Source organism: Ascaphus truei, chromosome 14 (genome assembly GCF_040206685.1).
Source record: "Ascaphus truei isolate aAscTru1 chromosome 14, aAscTru1.hap1, whole genome shotgun sequence".
In the NCBI taxonomy this organism is placed as follows: Eukaryota; Metazoa; Chordata; class Amphibia; order Anura; family Ascaphidae; genus Ascaphus; species Ascaphus truei.
Genome location: NC_134496.1, coordinates 55,897,514 through 55,920,334, shown reverse-complemented (window position 1 = coordinate 55,920,334; position 22,821 = coordinate 55,897,514). Strand labels below are relative to the sequence as shown.

Genomic DNA, 22,821 nt, shown 5'->3' with positions numbered 1-22,821 from the left:
ATATCTGTACTCGGTGCAAGGAGACGCATGCAGTGAGGCCAGGCACGTGTAGCGGTCACATGTCTGTAATCGGTGCAAGGAGACGCATGCAGTGAGGCCGGGCACGTGTAGCGGTCACATGTCTGTAATCGGTGCAAGGAGACGCATGCAGTGAGGCCAGGCACGTGTAGCGGTCACATGTCTGTAATTGGTGCAAGGAGACGCATGCAGTGAGGCCAGTCACGTGTAGCGGTCACATGTCTGTAATCGGTGCAAGGAGACGCATGCAGTGAGGCCAGGCACGTGAGGTCTGGAAGGAAGCCAGGGACATATATTCATTTGTCACTCACATTTAGGAGCAAGTCAGTCATAATTAGTCTTTTTACGTCTGTTATAATCGCCTGAATATATTGATATGACTCACGTGTCTAAGTATTAGAAAAGGGAAGTTATGAGTTTATATATTGAGTCAAGATTTTAAATGTCTTTCCAGATCAGGATTTTTTCTAAGTCATATAAGCGTCACCTATCAGCTGATTTACGACAGGGGTGGGCTTGTGTGCTTTTCAATGGAAGAACAATGCTACATCGGTCTTGCTTTGGAGTTATGAAATCAGATTTCAACAGAGGTGTGTTTGGGATTAATCATGGGAATTTTCATCTTTCTACGCCAGTGACCTCTCTGGGGGAAACCTATGACATATGGTAACGTACTGTATAAGAATTTCTGTTTTATGTTTTATCCTGTTATTTTAAGAAACTGTTCTGCATTTATTGTACCTGAATGTTCTTGTAATCCGTTTTTCTGTAATCAAAGAACTGTATGTTTTTTTAACAATTCTTTAATAAGTAATGCTTTGGGGATCTGAATGAACTGTTGCACGCTTTGTAGAGAGTATTTAAAATGAATATAGCCACTGGTATAAAGGACAATAAAGTACATTAACGTATTTGCAAAACAGAACGTAATTCATTAACCTGCGGCACCTCAGGCCTCAGAACTTATTTGGAGAACTTCCCATTCTTGTTACATTCTCGTTGCTAAAGTGCATCCGCACACGTGTAAAAGAGACCTCAGCGCGGGTACCGGGAGTAGGAGATACCGCGTGTCACTGCTGTAAAGGACAATATAACACGCGGACAGATTTGCAAAAGCAAACTGAGCTCATTTACCTAAACTCGGAGGGTATGTGGCTGTTGTTGTGGAAGGAGCCGGTGTGGGGACGTTGGTGCTGTGAGGTGGCAAAGCTGTGGGACCTGTTAAGAAAAAGGGGTACATTATTAAACACCTGAGAGCAGATTGATAGAATTTTCTATTATTGTCCAAACGTACAGTATCGCGTCTCTCCCACTTACACTGTGAGGAAAGACTTAGGGTCGTACTTGGAGTGTTGGTTAAAGCTGCAGTTTCCTGCCCTGAACCATCAAATTTTTCTTGTATTCGGATGGGGAGCAGGGGGTCCACAGAGCAGAACTGTGTTCATTTCAGTTCCGGGACCCCCTTGTCTATCTGACCCTGTGTCAAGGGACGATAAGTACCTTTTGTTTTTTGCTACTATTTTATTTATTCTTACCTGTGCCCCTGTCTGTTACTATCAACATATGTGTAGAAGAGATCACACTATGTTGAACACAGGCTGCTGACCACATTTCTGCCACACACAAAGCTGTTTTTCTCTGCTTAAGGATTCTTAGAAGAGAGACAATTGTGTCCTATAGGGCTGTATACTATATTCCAGTATAGTTCTGTATATTATATTCCAGTGTAGTTCTGTATAATATATTCCAGTGTAGTGCTGTATACTATATTCCAGTGTAGTTCTGTATATTATATTCCAGTGTAGTGCTGTATACTATATTCCAGTGTAGTTCTGTATATTATATTCCAGCGTAGTTCTGTATACTATATTCCAGTGTAGTTCTGTATATTATATTCCAGTGTAGTGCTGTATACTATATTCCAGTTTGCTCCTCTAATAAATAATTATATATACACCCAATCTTTAAGACCACTGACCCATGATATATCTGCAGGATAATGGGCAGTATAGGTAACATACTCCCCCGCAGTACCTGTAATGACTGAGCAGTATATAGGTAACATACCCCCCCCCGCAGTACCTGTAATGACTGACGTTGCTGCTGTGAGTGTTGTTGGTGTTCCAGTAGCTGTGCTGGGGCCTGAAGTGCTGTCAGCTGTTGAAGTATCTATGGAAAAAAATGTTAAATGAGTAAAAACCTAAATATATTCTCTATCATAAAGGACAATTCAGCACATGAACATATTTCTAAGCTCAGTTACTTGGAGGGGTTGGGTATTTAGAGGTTGTTGATGGACCTGTCGTTGGCTCTTTGGTGATGATAGATGACAAAGTTGTGGAACCTATTAAAGGAAAGGCTTAAATTAGTACAAACCTGACAACTACTTTTTATCACTTCTAATTATTGTCAAACTTATAGCGTTTTCTATTGAGAATGTGAGTAACGAGTATAGTACTTGGAGTATTGGTTAGTCTAGCCTGATGAATATGAGAATAAGAGATATAGAGAGATATTCAGAGATATAGAAGGATAAAAAGATATATAGAGTGATAGAGAGAGAGATAAGGAGATGTAGAGATAGAGAGATATATAGAGAGATAAATGGATATAGAGAGAGATAAGGAGATATAGAAGGATAAAGGGATATAGAGAGATATAAGGTGATATAGAGATAGAGGGATATATAGAGGGATATAGAGAGATATAAGGAGATATAGAGGGATATAGAGAGATATAAGGTGATATAGAGGGATATAGAGAGATATAAGGAGATATAGAGATAGAGGGATATATAGAGGGATATATAGAGGGTAACAAAGTCTAAGCAGTTATAGTAACTAAAACAAGAATCCTTCACCGCAGCAAATTATCGCAGGAAATTCTTTTTCACAAAAGCGTCAGCGAGAATTGCCTGCACTTTATAAACTACATTGAATACTCTTTCCTATTAATGTAGCCACTGTTATAAAGGACAATAAAGCACATTAACGTATTTGCAAAACAGAACGTAACTCATTAACCTGCGGCACCTCAGGCCTCAGAACTTATTTGGAGAACTTCCCATTCTTGTTACATTCTTGTTGCTAAAGTGCATCCGCACACGTGTAAAAGAGACCTCAGCGCGGGTAGCGGGAGTAGGAGACACCGCATGTCACTGCTGTAAAGGACAATATAACACGCGGACAGATTTGCAAAACCAAACTGAGCTCATTTACCTAAACCCGGAGGGTATGTGGCTGTTGTTGTGGAAGGAGCCGGTGTGGGAACGTTGGTGCTGTGAGGTGGCAAAGCTGTGGGACCTGTTAAGAAAAAGGGGAACATTATTAAACACCTGAGAGCAGATTGATATAATTTTTTATTTTTGTCCAAATGTATAGTATCGCCGTCTCTCCCACCAAACTAGCCTTAAACATATGGGATGAGGAGACCGTTTTCAGTTTCATGTCCCTACAAAGTGCTAGAGAGGGTAACGAAGGGAATCCAAGCCTTCCACGCAAAAAATATTCCTTCAGCCTAGCAAATGATCACAGAAATTCCTTATTCACAGAAGCATCAAAAAAAATAGATTCAATATTATGTTACACTAGCTGAGAGACCCGGCGTTGCCCGTGAGTTAAATTTCCCGCTAGGAAAGGGGGGGGGAGAGGGGGGAAAAGGGGGGGCATGAGATTGCAGTTAGGGACACAGGGAGGGACACAGGGAGACACATACAGACACGGACACATAGGACACATAGGACACTTTCAGAAATATATAGTAGATTAATCAGCACACAGTGAATGAGGGATTATTATTATTATTATTATTATTAATCAGCGCTCACACAGTGAATGAGGGATTATTATTATTATTATTAATCAGCGCTCACACAGTGAATGAGGGATTATTATTATATTATTAATCAGCACACAGTGGATGAGGGATTATTATTAGGGGGAGAGGTGAGTTGGAGCGGGGAGGGGGAGAGGTGAGTTGGAGCGCCGCTGGGCAGGGGGATAGGTGAGTTGGAGTGCCGCTGGGGAGGGGGAGAGGTGATTTGGAGCGGGGAGGGGGAGAGGTGAGTTGGAGCGGGGAGGGGGAGAGGTGAGTTGGAGCGCCGCTGGGGAGGGGGAGAGGTGATTTGGAGCGGGGAGGGGGAGAGGTGAGTTGGAGCGCCGCTGGGGAGGGGGAGAGGTGAGTTGGAGCGGGGAGGGGGAGAGGTGAGTTGGAGCGCCACTGGGGAGAGGTGAGTTGGAGCGCCGCTGGGGAGGGGGAGAGGTGAGTTGGAGCGCCGCTGGGGAGGGGGGAGGTGAGTTGGAGCGCCGCTGGGGAGGGGGAGAGGTGAGTTGGAGCGGGGGAGAGGTGTGTGTGTGTGTTTGTGTGTGTGTGGCGCCGAGCCAAGGGGAAGAGAGTGCCAGTTGGGTGACGTCACACCCACCAATCTGATTGGCCAGAGGCTGAGGACCAATCAGATTCACCGCAGCTAGTACCAACCATTCGATTTTATATATTAAGATTGAACGCCCTTCTAATCAATAAATCCATTCTCATAAAGACCAATACTGCACAGGACATATTTATAAAACAGGACTGGTCATTAACCTGACGTTGCTGGATAAGATGTAGATGCGGGTGTGGGTTCTCTGGTGCGCGCAGTTGTTGAAATAATGGAATCTATGGAAAAAAAAGGTGAAATTAGAAAACACCCCATTACTTCTTTCTAGAACCTGCAGACCAGGTTTAAGTGTGAGAAAGTTGTGAAACCTAGAACTGATTTTCCTGAGCAAATAGTTGGGACATTAGTTGCAGCTTGTGTGTTGGTGTGTTGGTGTGTTGATGTGTTGGTGTGTTGGTTAAACTAGTCTATTCTCTATGCGATCAAAAGTCATTTCATGCCTGCACTGCAGGAAAATGATAAGAGAATGTATAAAAATACTGAAGAATGCTTTAAAGCGTCAAACATTTCTATGGCATTTGCATATTGAATAGGTTATATGTATTTTAAAACAAATTAAACATGTATTTCTAAATAATGCTTCCAACATGTATGTCTCCATAGTAATCAAAAGCCTTGGAGAGTTCTTATAACCATGATCAATGTATTTAGAAAATCAAATAGTAAGTAAAATAATTGCTTTAACTAAAAACGTATCACCTGAAATATTTCCAAAAGGTAATTTAAATAAGTAAATAATGTCCCTGCATACACACAATCTATTAGGTTTCATCCAATACATATTTCTACAATTACTGTACATGTCTATGTGACTTACTTATGCAGTATCCCGGAACAAAAGAAACATCATCGATAGCAATGTCACTGCGATCATTTTCACCTCTCACACCCTCAATAATAATCTGCCAAGGTAAAGAACCGAGTTACTTAGAAACCATTAGGACATAAACTACAGAGTCATACGCAGGAAATATTGTATTTGTAATATTTTATTTTATGATGTGAGTCTGGATCTTGAGGGGGTCTAAATTGGGCTTTAGTGAAAAAGAAGAGGGAACGGGATATGGTTAATTTACAACTTGTGTATCAATTTAACTCGATGGACATACAGTATGTCTTTATTCAACCTCATCGACTATGTACCTATGTCACTTCCCCTTATTACACCCAGTTATTATCATTTCCAGAATGTCACAGGAGAGGTTTCTCTAATTATTCGTCGCGCCAGTGAATAGTGCCGTCTTGTTACACTATGTGTCAGTGAATATAAGTCTCTCTCTGTGTCAGTGTACAGTGTGGTCAGATTATACTCTCTCTGGTGCCCCACCACAACACCAAAATGCCCTACCTCAGGCAAATCCTGGCTATGCCCCTGCCAAACCCTTTAAACAACATGTGGAAAGATACCTGTGCACAAAAGATACCTGTGTGAAAAAGATACCTGTGCACAAAAGATACATGTGAACAAGAGATACCTGTGCACAAAAGATACCAGTTAACTTTACCGGACCTCTGTGGATATGCATTATCAGGGGGAATTCTTTTTTTTGCCATTCCGGCCCAAAACATGACTTAATGTGTATTTTCAAAGCTCAATAACGTTAGGTTAACAATTCATTAAGTCAACAACAGGGACCTCTGTGGATCCGGCCCTAAGACGTCTAACTCTAATTTTTAAACTTTTACTTGTTTCTTTTGTAAAATCTGTAAAATAAATGAACTCACCTGAATATTACCAGTGTTTAGTATAAGAACTTCCTCCAAATGCCACCTGTCACCAGCATTTCCAGCCAATATACTAACTAGCTCAACACCCTCATCGGTCAAGACATAAACCTTCAACTCCATCATTTCTGCATCTCCATACATATGATACCAAAAGCGGAAGCAGTGAGTCCGGCTTATATTGCACTGAGGACTCAGCAGGAGAGCTACATCTCCAGAAAGGGAGTCACGTCCATCAATATAGATGTAGAAACCATCTGAAAAAGAGGCATTGTTCCTGAAATGTTGCACTCGGATGACTACAATATGTAACAGTAAGACAGACAATATCATGTACATCTGCATTGCCCCAAAGGCGGACGCCTGATGGGGCTCCTCAAGAGCTGCTCCCCTCTTCACAGGACCAGCGTGCTAAGGGTTAACATTTACTTGTACTTTGTGGAACGTCAACCCCACCCACTGGAAGGGCAGCCACAGGGTGTGAGCCGTTTGCTGATGTTTGGTGATGTTAAAGCTGCTCTTTTTCAATCTGAAACCCACAAGCCCTTTTTCCCCTCTACCCAATTTTCCAACTCTATCTGTCCATGAAATGTCTGTGAATGACTGTATAGCCCTGTTCTATTAATGTAACCATGTATTGTTATAACTCTGTGCCCAGGACATACGTGAAACTCAATGTATTACTTCCTGGTAAAACATTTTTATAAATAATATAAATAAATATGGCTGAGTAGTTTTATATCAGTCACGTAAACTTATTGTGTACAATGTGTTGGGAGAGGTTCTGCATACCTCCAGTGGTGTGGTCATATGAAGGTCCAGTAGAATCAGATGGTGTTGGACCTTTCAGACGTATCCAGTCCATATTATCTGATGATGACTGCTTCCAATTACAGAAGTCATCATCAAAAGAGCAATTTAAGTTACCGGAACATTCATCAGGATGATCTGAAATGAAACACATATGTTTATTATATTATACATTCCCCTTTTCTTTTATTTACACCACAGTATAGAACTATGGAAAGGTGTCATTTGTATGGAAGGACCATATCTATGACAATGGGCCACACAGGATATTTATTTGATAGCTTTTTATCGATGGGTTTTCATGATAGATGCTTTATTGCATGTGACTCACGATAAGGCTGCAGTGTGTATTGTAATATGTCAGCATGCTGTAAACTTGGCATTGTTTTGATATACTGTATTGTATGTGAAACCCCAGTGATGGCGTTAACGGTAATTATATGCATCACACTGATACTGTACTTGCCATATGCCTCACATTCTGCCTAAACACAAACCCAGGACACAATCTAATCTGCCAAATTACATTTTGAGAAAAAGTTAAAAACATTACTTATAAAATGTGTAATTTCAAAAATGTTAAACATTTCCATCAATATTTCCAAATCAGAAGTTAAATAGCTAAATGTAAACGTCTTAATATAATCTATTATCTTTCATCCAAGAAGTCTCAGTGAGAATATACAAACGTACCTGCAGTGGATGAAGTTGCAGGTTCTGGGGTAGAAGATCTCGTGGTGCTGGCAGCTGCTGAAGCTGTTGGATCTATCCAAAGAGCAGAAAAATACAATAAACTTAATAACTCTTCAGAAACTACCAGACCAGTAAGTTACATGGACACACTCAATGTCTCTTTTATATATCGAAGCCCAGATTGCTAATATCCTCCAAATATTCAGGAGGAAGTATAGGCTTTGGGAACGTGTGCGAGACGATGATATGACTTTACTAAGAAAGAGAGAGACGTGGGTGCGCTGAGATGGTCAGACCCAATCCCTAGTCACTATTTGGCAGGAAGAAGATTGGGGTTGGAAGTGTATGCTGGGGAGAAATCCCAGGAAAGAAACAGGGCGGCTAAATTCACATTTTGAGAGAAAAAAACCAACACGTTTTATAAAGAAACAAATATTTCAAGAATGATAAACATTTGCAGGATTTGAAATACAAGTAATTTTGTCATCACTAGAAACCTGAATCTAAAATTGGAACTCAATAGATCTGAGTGTTCTTTTATTTATTCTAATTACGTAGCTATATGTGTATATATAAATCTTTGCACCTGTTTAAGAATCACGGCTGGTGAAAAATATGCAAATCTTTGCCAGGTATCCTTAACTCTGAACTATGTTTATGTATAAATTATATAATAGAATAATATAATATCAAGTCAGGGGGTTTATAAATCAATATTTGTTTAAAATTGGGCAGAAATAAAGTACATAAAGTAACGGATTTTAAAAATACTGAAACAAATCCCATTAATATTTCCTCCAAAGACGAGCTAAAAAGAAAGAAAATAGTAGAAAATAATAAGAATGAGAACATTGAGCCTTTGATGGCTCCTTCAATAAGTACATTGCCGTCCAACCTGATAACACTCAGTAATATACTGTATATGAAAATACATTTACCTGGAGAGGGCGGATATGTCACTGTTGTAGATGGTGCTGTGAGATCTGGGGTGACGGTAGTTGCTGAATTAGTGGAACCTATTCAAATATAAGTATAAAATAATATAAATTTGGTGGAGTGTAAAAGTGGTGAAATTCTGGTCAACATTTAAGAACAAATGTCAAATAAATGTGCCCATCTCCACTGGGGCTGTAGGGAAAGGGTCAGAGGTTATGGATAGAGCACAGGTCAATCTAGTCGGACATGTATGGAATAGGAGGAAGAAGGCATTCTGTTCCATGTCATGTTGACATTTTGAAGCCATTAGGGAACACACCAGAAGAATAATGAAGCTTACCACAAATGGTCCCATATCTCCAATCTCCCAGAGAAACTCCTATTTCTTCACAGGCTGCTGCATAAGACTCTAAAACAGCGCAGGTCTGGTTATCATTCCCACCAGTGGCACAATGGTCAAAGATGCAGCTCTCAAAGTACTGGTGAGGGTTAATGTATATATGGCAGGGTCTGAATGGACTATTAACCAGCTTTACAATCCTGCACTTATCTTCGGCCTCTTGTTGTAACGAGGGGGAACATGTTGGAGGAGGAGGAGGAGCAGATTCACATCTATAAGCAAAAAGAAATGCTGAGTGTGAGTAAGTTATGGAGTAAGGGAACCTCTCAGTGTATTCGAGGTCCTAGCACTGGACATAACAGCCCATACTCCCATATACATATTCAGTGAAAATCCCCTTGTAATACAATGTTTCAAATGTAACTTTGAACTGATTGGGACCGATCCCAGTTAGAAGTTCAATATCAAACTGTGATATAACATATGTTGATTACAGCTCAATGATATATCATGGTTGAGACTGAACATTTAACAGATGTATTCATTAAATTAAGAGAATACAATTTCGAAGTGAAAATGGGCAAACTAGCTTAACAACCCCACCTTGCTGTACTTATTAGAGAGTTCTTGCACGTCCAACCAATGCCAACCTGATTAGTTAGGTAACCTTTTTGGTTCTGGCAGTGCAAATCTGTGTTCAGAACATTTTGTATACAAATGCAGAAATCTCACCAAATTAAGTATTTACATAAAAGTGTGAATAAGAGACTGAAACCAACAGGGGAAATCTTTTTCACCAACCAATGTCAGATGAGATTATTGCTATTAGTAAATTGGGATGGGCAGGGGAGAGGGACCTTTTTAGCAATTTTTCAATTAATCTTCTTTTTATTTGAACATTAAACCACTCACGGCCATCCATTATCCGGGACTCTCCAGCTGTTTCCAAAGTCATTGACATCAGACACCACCGTGCCGTTGGGTTGCATGAAGTCATCCTGTTGGTTATCATTGTAGTTGCCACACAATCCGCACAATGTCCCTTTGTAGTTCTCCTTCACTCTGACAAAGAGCTCGTGGTCACCGTTAAACTGAAGCTGGAGGCCAAAGTCTGTAGTAACTATCACGTAGTGGCCACTATGCATAATGTTTATACCAGGCACATTAGCAGGAAGAGTGACTGAAGCATTGGTAATCTGAAAAGAAAATACCATAATACATTTTTAGACTAAGATGTAATTCCTCATTTGTAAAATATAAATACAGAAACAAATAGTTATAAAGTATATTCCATGTTACAAAAAAAGTCATTTTCTGACAAGTCACAGGTGGTAATATTTTGAGAAAAAAAGCATCTCTCACTTATTAAGCAAAATGAGAAATCAAATTCAAAATTGTGCTGTTGTATAAAATGTACATTGTACTCAAATGTCTCATCAATATTATCTACACAATACTTACAGAGACAATATTGTTCTTTCCTAGTAGGATGTGTACTCCGCCCACAGTGAGGGCCACAGAATTAATGGCGGTCCAGCTTGGGTTACCTCTGTGTTCATTGCGTGTTGTGACAATAAAGCTGTCCGATGTGTTCCCACATGTCTCAGTCACTGTGTAGTTACAGGATCCCTGGAAGTGGTGAAGTCTCCCATCAAAGGTATTGTAGTGAGGGTCCCCATAAATATGGCAAATTGCCGTGCTTAACGGGTAACAGCCCAAGGTGCCGCTTTGAACTTTGCATATTTCATCTGCAGCACAAGATACCGCAGTACAGACCATGGTATTGCTTCCTTTACACTCACATCTGTTCTCACAATTCTCTTCCAAGAAACTCTCTCCTTCCTGTGAGCAAAGAAAAGACATTTTCAGAATCCAGTTATTTTTGCTGATTTATACTTGGACTGCAAAGGTTAATGAACTTTTCCACTCACATCATAGTATGTGTTATTGTACCAGCACCCACAGTGTGACTTAGAAACACATGTTCCTCCACTAATGACGTATCCCTCATCACATTCACAGCCTTCAGAACATGGATTGCTGCAGTTCTCTGGGGCAAGAGGCTCCAGGCATGTAATCGGACAGGCGGTCATGCAGGCGTTGTAGTGGCTATTGAGTGGGCATTTGGGTTCTAAAATGAGAGAGTTTGTCTGATCAGTGAGACATTTAGTTTCAAAATAAACCAACTGGATGTACTGGCTAAAGTACAATAAGAAGATATCTGGTACAGTGACTTGTGTGTGGAATAATGTGAACACACAAATAGCTGTGATACATCACTAACAATAACTGCATTACTGAGAGAAACAAAAATAATGCTTCTATTAAAGAATATCTCATACTGTTATTTTTCATTTAGCTGCTGAGAAATTAATAATAATTCCTTGTCAACAAGGTACATTACAAGAAAGAAAAGACACTCAGAACATTACCCTGCAAAGTATCTTACACAGTCTACATTCTCAGTAAGTATAGAAAGTTGGAAGTTCAAAGATGCTTTAATAAAAAGATGGAATCCAAGTTGTGGAAAGTTATGGCCTGAGCCCGGGCTGCTGGCAGCTACGTTACGTGGCTTGTCCCATCTTGCTTCAGGTAAAATTCTTAAGGCACACGTTGCATGACATGGTCCCAGTTACTGGGGATATTTTCTATCTTCTATACACATCTGCTCTCAGATATTAAGAGTATTACAAAACATATATTTATGGTAACAATGATACTTACCACAGAGAGTACTGTCTCTCCAATTAAGAGTCACTCCTTGCTTCTGACAAGCATCAGCATAAGCTGCTAGCAAACTGCACAGAATCCCGACATCTCCATCCAAAGCACAAAGGTCAAAGACACAGCTGTCGAAGAATCCTTCAGGGTTGATCACAGAATGGCACATATGGAAAGGACCATCTTTACTTGTTAACAGACCACAGAATGTATCGTTTTTATAGAGGTCTTCTTTTTCTGGTGAACACGGAGGGAGGGGCATTGGTTCAGAATCATCTGTGTTACATAATGGGTCACTATCATCTACTATCCAGCTGTGTGCCAGCTCATCAGAATTCTGGGCCTGCTGTCCATTGGGCATCATGTAATCATCTTGCTTACGGTTGTTAAAGTTACCGCATATACCACATGTCTGTTTGGAAAACGTGCTGTGAACCTTCACCTCCACTGAACTATCTGTGTCGTAGGAGACTCTCAGCTTGAAGTCAGTATCTAGACTAACATATTTCCCCGTCCAGCTCACTTTAACTGCTCCTCCAAGCAAGGTCACTGGCAGTGTGGTCCAGATCTGGTTGACCTGTGAGAAATCAAAGAAAACATATTGAAAACAGTGACATCAACAATCAGCTATCAAATGTTATTGTATAATGATGGATTAGTTTGAATGACAATAAATAACAAATCAATAAGAAGTCACTTCTTACCAAAACACGATTCTGCTCATTTCTCACAATTTGTACTTTTTGACCATAAACGTCAACAAAGACCTTCTCCACAAAAGACACTGATGGGTTCCCACGATGTTCATTCTTTGCTTCAATGTTAAAATAAGGTAAAGAAGAGGAATTGGCACAGAGCTTGGCCAGTGTATAGGTGCACAGACCCATAAAATGATGGTTTTGTCTGTCAAAAGTGTCATAGTGGGGGTCATTATGGACTCTACAGAAACCATATGTATCAAAATAGCAGCCAGGAACTCCATTGGATATTCCGCAGTACTGGTTACTTGGACACGATGCGCTGTTACAGACTAAGCTGCCACCTGCTGAGGGACATGTGCATTTTGAAGAGCAAGTGTCATCTGTCCAGAATTCAGAGCCTACAGGATAATGCTTATCATCTTTCCAACATCCACACTGGTTACTTTGAACACACGTGTTGTCATAGAGAACATATCCCGGGTCACAGACACATCCCTCAGCACAAGGACGAGTGCAAGTGGAGGGGGACCCTTGGTTGACACAAGTAGCCGGGCAGCCTGTGCCACACTGCTCGTAGTGACTGTTAGGGGGACACTGTAGAGCTGTAATAAAAGAGACAGAATGGGATGGAGGAGATGAATGTGCAATGATTATCTTTTAAGAAACGACATTCCTTATGTGATTTATGAGACGTGTGCCTGCAGTATTCTGCCCTTTGTTCTGGAAATACATTCTTAGTAATTATATAACAAACTGAAAACAAAATAGCATTCCCTGCAATAAGTCACAGTAAATCAATTTACAATGCAATATGCTATGAAAATCTATAACTAGCCATTGATAGACATTACCTGCATATTCATATATGAAGAAATGTAACTAACATTTTCTCCCACTTCTAAACAGGCACTTTTTAGTGTCTTAGAAATGTGAGACAATGCGTGTTATGCTCCCAGCGCCCTTTTTGTGTTACTTATATGAGGATATACATGTAGTACTTACGGCAGAAAGTGTCATTTCTCCAGGGCGCTACTGTAACTCCATGGGACTGGCAAGAATCTACATAGGACTGAAGACTGTCACATAGAGAGTCAGGATCCAGGTGCAATACACACAAGTCATAGACACAGTTATTGAAGTAAGCTGTTGGATCTATCACATTGTGGCAATGTATGAAGGGCCCATTTGTGTCAGTGATAATTCCACAGAAGCTGTTGCTGACAATGGTGTCTTTCTCATCATCAGTACAGTCTGGTGTGTGATCCGTTCCTGGGGAGCACCTGTGAGATACATTGTTCCATTGTTAGTGCAAAGCTCTATTACCCATATTGTTCCCTGAGAAGGGTTGGTGTCTTGCAGGCTATGTACCTACAGTACACCTGCACAGGAAACCTGTGAGACCTCAAAGCTGCACACGTATAACAACCTACAAGCTATCATAATATAATGAACAATATGTTTAAATATCATTGATAAACATTAGAAATATCACTGCGCACACAAAAAAGTAAAAAGTAAAAAACTTACATACACCAAAAGATTCCAGCTATCTGGTGCATGTCCCAAAGCCCAGCAATAATAAGAACAACATCGGTTGAGGTTGGGCGCTTGGATCACATATAAAACACGCTGTTGTTTCAGACCAGCTCTGATGAAGCTCCACGCCAGACCGAAACGTCAGCATGTATTATACTGTATGCCATTCAATAACGTTAAATCTTGTGACTAAATATATATATATTAATATCATTGATGAAATAAATATTTTCTGTTAACTTTGATCAACATCAAAAATGACCAACCTTGTGTCATTGCCAACCTGCCAGCTGTTACCAAGACTGGCAGAATCGGGCTCTAATTCTCCATCTGGGTTTAAGAAGTCATCAGCTGCATTTCCATTGAAATTTCCACAGATCCCACACACTTTCCTTGAATAGTTGCCTGGAAGAGTCACTACTACCTTATGATTTCCATCAAATTGTACACTTAGGTCAAAGGCTGTTGTGACCAGGACATTCCGACCACTTAGGAAGATGTTGACACCTGGTGACAGACTGATGGGTAACGTTACTGATTCTCCATCCACCTATAAAAGCAGAAATAGCACATGATTTAATGAGGATATATAAAAAGAAATTCCACATTTTTGCAGTTCGTCTAATGCTGGAGGAAACATGTTATGAAGTGTCTCTTAACGTTACTATATAAAGATACACAATGTGGGGAGTGTTGGTAGTACTAATATATACTTCAGTGGAAAGTATGAGATTGTGTATCTTTTTGCTTCTTTTAATGTCCGTGGTTAGTGTTATTTAATTGCTTAGTGCAGAAAACTTCTCCAGCTAATGTTTATCTTAAAATAATGTGAAACAATGGGATACAGCAGGCATTGCAAAACAAAAATACATCTATATATATATATATAACTGAAATGTTTGTCTGTCAGGATGTTTGTCTGTGGGTTTGTGCGCGCTCTCATTGGCTGTCATTGGCTGTCAAGCTCTCCCATTGGCTGACTGCGGGGCTGGCCTTGGTTGTCATTGGCTCTCATTGCCTGACTATGGGGCGGGCCTTGGCTCTCATTGGCTCTCGCGGTCTCTGAGTGCAAGGCAGGGTGACGTCATTATATACACAGTCAATCTCCACCAGGGCTTCGTGGAGCAGTCCCAGTGGTTCCCCTGGCCGTCCGCACTCACTGCTGCCCCTGGCTCTTCCCCTTCCGCTCTCTCCCCTCCGCTCTCTTCCTCCCTCCCTCTCCTCTCCTAGGAGCGCGCGTGCAGTCCTCGCTGACTCAAGCCTCCTGCTGCCTGAGGTATGGGATGGCTGAGGGAGATGGCCTGTGAACTACGGCGGGAGGAGCGGGGGGGGGAGAGGGTGATCGGCGGAGAGGAAGAGAGCTGCTGCTTCTGAACTTTGCATGTGAGCTACGGGGGGAGGGGGAGGAGAGGCTGCTTCTGCTTGCATGAGTGTGAGTGACAGTGTGTGTGTGTGTGTGTGTGTGTGTGTCTGTGGGAGAGAGAGGGGGGGAGCGGAGAGAGACAGGGGGAGCGGAGAGAGAGGGGGGTGCAGAGACAGAGGGGGAGTGGGAAAATTACATCCTGGGTATATCAGCTAGTCAAGTATAAAACGAATGATCTTATAGTTACTAAACCTCCTGGGAGACTTTTCACGTGAAGTCCATCTCCTTATGAATGTCCAGTGTCACTTTTAATTCATTTTGCAGCCACTGGTAATAACTCCATGTTTTCTTCCCAATTCACCAGTGATCTATTTCTGGCGAATCTCTAATATCAGCAAATCCTTTCCCCCGTTTTGGATGATAAACGCTTATTGTAATCTCACCTTAACGTGTCTGTTCTTCCCCAGCGTGATCCTGTGTCCGTGCACATCTACATTCACATACGTGACGTATGAAACTTTAGTGTTGCCTCCTCTGTGCTCATTGGCTGCTTCCACATTGAAGTCGGTCAGGTGTCCGTCAGTGCCACAGAGTTTAGATAAAGTGTAGGTGCAAGTTCCCATGAAGTGATGGACTTGATGATCAAAGGTGTTATAGTGAGGGTCCCCTTGTACCACACAGGAGCCTGAGCACAGAATGAAGGAGCCAAACACAATACACTTAGTAAAACTTATGTGCATAGTACCCATTACTACTTAACTGTAGTACTTAAAACTATTAATAATTATTAAATCAATTCTAATCTGTATGAATTGCACATACTGTAAACATCTAAGGAAATCTCTAAACGCTATATAGATATATATATATATATATATATATATATATATATATATATATATATATATATATATATATATATACAAATGTAAATACAACTGTATGCTCATCTGCATGTCTTAGGCAGGTCTGCAACCCCGCCTTTCCCCATTATCACCCAGCACACAGCACTTCCACTGCAGCAAGGGATTCTGGGAAATGACATGCAAATGAGCACAGTGCCACTTTTTGCTTCAAAAACCATTTTTAAAATGGTTCCCTATAGGCTTAAGCTTGCTGCATGGTCACAGCTTTGAGCACAGCCAGGGTTAAGGTGCATACCCAGAAAACCCACCCACAGATATATATATATATATATATATATATGTCTTCCAATGTCAAGATAGATGATGCATTCTGTTACAGTACTTTGTGCGTTTCGTGCGTCTACAGTGAATAAATATATATATATCCAACAACAGACAATCAATGGAGGGACATTACAAATCAGAAGAGACGAATGTACCTGCGCTGGGGAATGTTACAGGTGAAGATGTTGTTGAGCTTTGTATGGTAGGAAACGTTCTAGTGGAATCTAATAAAAGAAAAGTTTGATTTACTGGATGCTATAAAGTCTCTAGAAGCTGTGTGCAATAAAAGTTTTGTAATAGTTTATTTTCTCACAATAGCATTAAATGGAAACAAGAAGATGCATAAACCCAACGACTGGTCCCAGTGACACAGGACAGGGGTTAATAAGGACACAGCACTGAGGTCTCTCCCCAATAAGTATTTTGGGATCCCAGCGATGAACTTATTTCCCAATACTATTCATGCGAATAAAATGATAAAGAATGATTACCAATAAGGATTGATAAATCCTTCCTATAATGCCTGAACATTAAATACTTTGGGGGATCAATGAGAAGGGGGTGAGTGCTACTGTGTCACACAACGGGGAGTTTCTAAGGAAAGTTAACCCTTTAATTGATTTGACCATATTTACAAACAGTAATGAAATAAAACCGGATTGTTTTGATCCTTGGAAACAATTTCCCTTTAAATCGGAAATCACTATTTGTTTAAAATTGGGCAGAAAAAAGGCAAATTAAGTAACTCATTTTAAAAACAAAACCACTAAAAACAATTCCTATTCATATTTCCTTCAAAGACTAGCTAAAAATATAGAAAATAGCAGAAAATAATAAGAATGAGAACATTGAGCCTTTCATGGCTCCTTCAATAAGTATATCTGCCGTCCAACCTGCTAATTAAGTAATAATCCCCTCAGAACAGGGCGGTACTGGCCAGTAATGCCCTGTTCTGAGGGGATTATTACTATTATAGGCTAAATGTAGCTTATTTCATAAATAATAGACACTTTTGTATAGTTAAATAGATTTTTTTATTAAAATAAAATGGTAAATACATTAAAGCACCTCTATATACGCTTACACTGCAGCTATCTATATCCACACACTGCTGCCCCCTCTGTGTACACACACACACACACACACACACACACACACACACACACAGCAGCTCACACACAAACTGCTACACACACACACACACACACAACAGCATACCACACACAACACAGTACCTCTACACACACAGCAGCTCTACACACACACACACACACACACACACACACACAACACAGCACCTCCTCTACACTCACAACACAGCACTTCTACACACACAACAAAGCAGCTCTACACACACAACACATCAGCCCTACACACACACAACACAGCAGCTCTACATACACACAACACCGCAGTTCTACATACACAAACTCTGCTGCTACACACACATGCTACACCCATAAACACTGCTGCTGCCACTGACACTGACACATACACACACACTGGAGCTACACACACACACACACACACACACACACACACACACACACACACTAGCTCTATACACACACACACACACACACTAGCTCTATACACACACACACACACACACACACACACACACACACACACACACACACACACACACACACACTAGCTCTATACACACACATCAGCTCTACACACACACAAACTGCTGCTACACATACCACAACACACACACACACACACACTGCAGCCACAATCAAAAATGCAGCCACTTACTAAACTTTGCACTCTCCCCCGCCCCACCTCTATACACAACACAGCACCACACAGCACCTCTACACCCCCCCTCCCCCACACACACACACACACACACACACACACACACCACCTCTATACACAACACAGCACCACACAGCACCTCTACACTCCCCCCCCCACACACACCACCTCTATACACAACACAGCACCTCTACACACAAACACACACCCCCACACCCCCCCCCCCCACACACACACACACACACACACCACCTCTATACACAACACAGCACCTCTACACACAGCACAGCACCACACAGCACCTCTACACCCCCCCCCCCCACACACACACCACCTATATACACAACACAGCACCACACAGCACCTCTACACCCCCCCCCCCCACACACACACCACCTCTATACACAACACAGCACCTCTACACACAAACACACACCCCCACATCCCCCCACACACACACACACACCACCTCTATACACAACACAGCACCACACAGCACCTCTACACCCCCCCCCACACACACCACCTCTACACACAAACACACCCCCACCCCACACACACACACCACCTCTATACACAACACAGCACCTCTACACACACACACACAAACTGCTGCTGACACTGACACACACACACACACACACACAGCACCTCTACACAGATATACAACACAACAGCACACAAACTTCAAACAGCCACTTACTTCTTGGCAAACAATCCCCAATTCAACTGAATCTTCTCAGAAAATCTGTCAGCTCGGGAGGGGGAGGAGTCAAACCATGGCTGATACTTTTTGACCAATCCTCTGCCCTGTCTCAGAGCTGTTACTTAATTTAAACCAATCCCCTACCCTGTCTCAGCTGTTCCGAAAGCTGATTGGCTGGAAATAAACAGATTGAGAACAGCACTTTGAAAGCTGTTTAAATTCTGGGCATTACTGATTGGATAATGCCCGGAATCTTAACCAATCAGAGAGCAGGGTTTTCAATAATGCCCTGAATTTTACTGCTTTAGCATATAATACTCAGTAATATACTGTATATGAATATACATTTACCTGGAGAAGGCGGATATATAGTTGTTGTTGTTGAAGAGGCTTTTGTGGTTCCCAAGGTACCCGTAGGGTTTGAGATAGTGGAGCCTAATAATAGAACCGTGCACATTAGTAATAGTTCTACAGAAATTATTTACACAACGTCACATTTTTGTCTTAATCTTGTTCCTAATGTTTGTAAAACAGGCATAGACTCATTTACCTAAAACGGGCAGATATGTCACTGTTGTAAACGCTGCTGTGAGATCCGGGGTGATGGTAGTGATTAAATTAGTGAAACACATTACATATAATCATAATGAATATTATATATAAGCATAAAATAGTATAAACATAAGTATTTACTTCTAGACATTTCAATTATTGCTAAAAGCAATGAAAATATACATGTACAAACACAAACTGTTTAATATTACACTTAAATCAGAGAAGAATTTCTACATAAATCAATTATAACAATTTTCTCCAGTAATATATCCTACAACTTTCAAGGACAAATAAGTAATAAGTAATTGATCAAATAATAAAATAATTCAGCAATTTACCATGGCCATTGTCACTTTGGTGCTATACGGGTGTGACCTGTTAAATCATTCTTATTTTCCCAACATTTGCATACATTCTCTTGTTATCAAACATTTTCTCTCTATACAGATATACATACACATATATATATATATACACATACATATATACAGATATACATACAGATATACAGGGGAGCATATATCTATATGAGAGAAAAGAAAATGTTTAGTAGTGTTATTAACATGGTGCGGAATATAATGTATATTAATCAATCTGTTAAGTCAAAACCCTTTTAAAGTTATCTTCAAAGCATTCTCTGGAGGGTTCTGCGGGGTTCAGGGGGCGTGGCTACGAAAGTATTCCACAAAAGAGTTATAATAAATGCGGATATCTGGCTATAACCTCTATCCTAAAGTATAATGGGCACATGTCTGTAATCGGTGCAAGGAGACGCATGCAGTGAGGTCAAGCACGTGTAGCGGTCACATGTCTGTAATCGTGCAAGGAGACGCATGCAGTGAGGCCAAGCACGTGTAGCGGTCACATGTCTGTAATCGGTGCAAGGAGACGCATGCAGTGAGGCCAGGCACGTGTAGCGGTCACATATCTGTAATCGGTGCAAGGAGACGCATGCAGTGAGGCCAGCCACGTGTAGCGGTCACATGTCTGTAATCGGTGCAAGGAGACGCATGCAGTGAGGCCAGCCACGTGTAGCGGTCACATATCTGTAATCGGTGCAAGGAGACGCATGCAGTGAGGCCAGCCACGTGTAGCGGTCACATATCTGTAATCGGTGCAAGGAGACGCATGCAGTGAGGCCAGCCACGTGTAGCGGTCACATATCTGTAATCGGTGCAAGGAGACGCATGCAGTGAGGCCAGGCACGTGTAGCGGTCACATGTCTGTAATTGGTGCAAGGAGACGCATGCAGTGAGGCCAAGCACGTGTAGCGGTCACATGTCTGTAATCGGTGCAAGGAGACGCATGCAGTGAGGCCAGGCACGTGTAGCGGTCACATGTCTGTAATCGGTGCAAGGAGACGCATGCAGTGAGGCCAGGCACGTGTAGCGGTCACATGTCTGTAATCGGTGCAAGGAGACGCATGCAGTGAGGCCAGGCACGTGAGGTCTGGAAGGAAGCCAGGGGCATATATCCATTTGTCACTCACATTTAGGAGCAAGTCGTCATAATTAGTCTTTTTACGTCTGTTATAATCGCCTGAATCTATTGATATGACTCACGTGTCTAAGTATTAGAAAAGGGGAAGTTATGAGTTTATATATTGAGTCAAGATTTTAATTGTCTTCCCAGATCAGGATTTTTTCTAAGTCATATAAGCGTCACCTATCAGCTGATTTACGACAGGTTTGGGCTTGTGTGCTTTTCAATGGAAGAACAATGCTACATAGGTCTTGCCCTGGAGTTATGAAATCAGATTTCAACAGTGGTGTGTTTGGGATTAATCATGGGAATTTTCATCTTTCTACGCCAGTGACCTCTCTGGGGGAAAACCTATGACATATGGTAACGTACAGTACTGTATGAGGATTTCTGTTTAATGTTTTATCCTGTTATTTTAAGAAACTGTTCTGCATTTATTCTCCCTGAATGTTCTTGTAATCCGTTTTTCTGTAATCAAAGAACTGTATGTGTGTGTATATATATATATATATATATATATATATATATATATATATATATTTACAATTCTTTAATAAGTAATGCTATGGGGATCTGAATGAACTGTTGCACGCTTTGTAGAGAGTATTTAAAATTAATGTAGCCACTGTTATAAAGGACAATAAAGTACATTAACGTATTTGCAAAACAGAACGTAATTCATTAACCTGCGGCACCTCAGGCCTCAGAACTTATTTGGAGAACTTCCCATTCTTGTTACATTCTTGTTGCTAAAGTGCATCCGCACACGTGTAAAAGAGACCTCAGCGCGGGTACCGGGAGTAGGAGATACCGTGTGTCACTGCTGTAAAGGACAATATAACACGCGGACAGATTTGCAAAACCAAACTGAGCTCATTTACCTAAACCCGGAGGGTATGTGGCTGTTGTTGTGGAAGGAGCCGTTGTGGGGACGTTGGTGCTGTGAGGTGGCAAAGCTGTGGGACCTGTTAAGAAAAAGGGGAACATTATTAAACACCTGAGAGCAGATTGATAGAATTTTCTATTATTGTCCAAACGTACAGTATCGCCGTCTCTCCCACCAAACTAGTCTTAAACATATGGGATGAGGAGACCATTTTCAGTTTCATGTCCCTACAAAGTGCTAGAGAGGGTAACGAAGGGAATCAAAGCCTTCCACGCAAAAAATATTCCTTCAGCCTAGCAAATGATCACAGAAATTCCTTATTCACAGAAGCATCAAAAAAAATAGATTCAATATTATGTTACAATGAACGCCCCGTCTAATCAATAAATCCATTCTCATAAAGACCAATACTGCACAGGACATATTTATAAAACAGGACTGGTCATTAACCTGACGTTGCTGGATAAGATGTAGACGCGGGTATGGGTTCTCTGGTGCGCGCAGTTGTTGAAATAATGGAATCTATGAAAAGAAAAGGTGAAATTAGAAAACACCCCATTACTTCTTTCTAGAACCTGCAGACCAGGTTTAAGTGTGAGAAAGTTGTGAAACCTAGAACTGACTTTACTGAGCAAATAGTTGGGACATTAGTTGCAGCTTGTGTGTTGGTGTGTTGGTGTGTTGATGTGTTAGTGTGTTGGTGTGTTGATGTGTTGATGTGTTAGTGTGTTGGTTAAACTAGTCTATTCTCTATGCGATCAAAAGTCATTTCATGCCTGAACCGCAGGAAAATGATAAGAGAATGTATAAAAATACTGAAGAATGCTTTAAAGCGTCAAACACTTCTATGGCATTTGCATATTGAATAGGTTATATGTATTTTAAAACAAATTAAACATGTATTTCTAAATAATGCTTCCAACATGTATGTCTCCATAGTAATCAAAAGCCTTG

The 22,821-nt window shown here is 41.1% G+C and overlaps 1 protein-coding gene across 9 annotated transcripts in view; it reads right to left on the bottom strand.

Annotated features, from left to right (window-relative positions):
- Positions 1-22,821, bottom strand: part of LOC142466195 (IgGFc-binding protein-like) — a 125,437-nt gene that overhangs the window by 61,868 nt on the left and 40,748 nt on the right. For 6 of the 9 annotated variants that reach the window (XM_075571056.1, XM_075571060.1, XM_075571061.1 and 3 more), the window contains exons 28-50: positions 22,318-22,389; positions 21,863-21,946; positions 19,296-19,379; positions 16,627-16,695; positions 15,725-15,966; positions 14,185-14,468; positions 13,385-13,662; positions 12,386-12,984; positions 11,685-12,258; positions 10,892-11,091; positions 10,422-10,802; positions 9,873-10,156; positions 8,961-9,232; positions 8,623-8,700; positions 7,685-7,756; positions 6,974-7,129; positions 6,182-6,438; positions 5,274-5,358; positions 4,603-4,674; positions 3,237-3,320; positions 2,282-2,362; positions 2,101-2,187; positions 1,153-1,236 (exon numbers count right to left, since the gene is read on the bottom strand). In XM_075571056.1, the coding sequence (XP_075427171.1) occupies positions 1,153-1,236; positions 2,101-2,187; positions 2,282-2,362; positions 3,237-3,320; positions 4,603-4,674; positions 5,274-5,358; positions 6,182-6,438; positions 6,974-7,129; positions 7,685-7,756; positions 8,623-8,700; positions 8,961-9,232; positions 9,873-10,156; positions 10,422-10,802; positions 10,892-11,091; positions 11,685-12,258; positions 12,386-12,984; positions 13,385-13,662; positions 14,185-14,468; positions 15,725-15,966; positions 16,627-16,695; positions 19,296-19,379; positions 21,863-21,946; positions 22,318-22,389 (4,479 nt within the window). The remainder of the gene's footprint in view (positions 1-1,152; positions 1,237-2,100; positions 2,188-2,281; positions 2,363-3,236; positions 3,321-4,602; positions 4,675-5,273; positions 5,359-6,181; positions 6,439-6,973; positions 7,130-7,684; positions 7,757-8,622; positions 8,701-8,960; positions 9,233-9,872; positions 10,157-10,421; positions 10,803-10,891; positions 11,092-11,684; positions 12,259-12,385; positions 12,985-13,384; positions 13,663-14,184; positions 14,469-15,724; positions 15,967-16,626; positions 16,696-19,295; positions 19,380-21,862; positions 21,947-22,317; positions 22,390-22,821) is intronic. The other 3 variants (XM_075571065.1, XM_075571062.1, XM_075571063.1) reach the window with 3 other exon arrangements.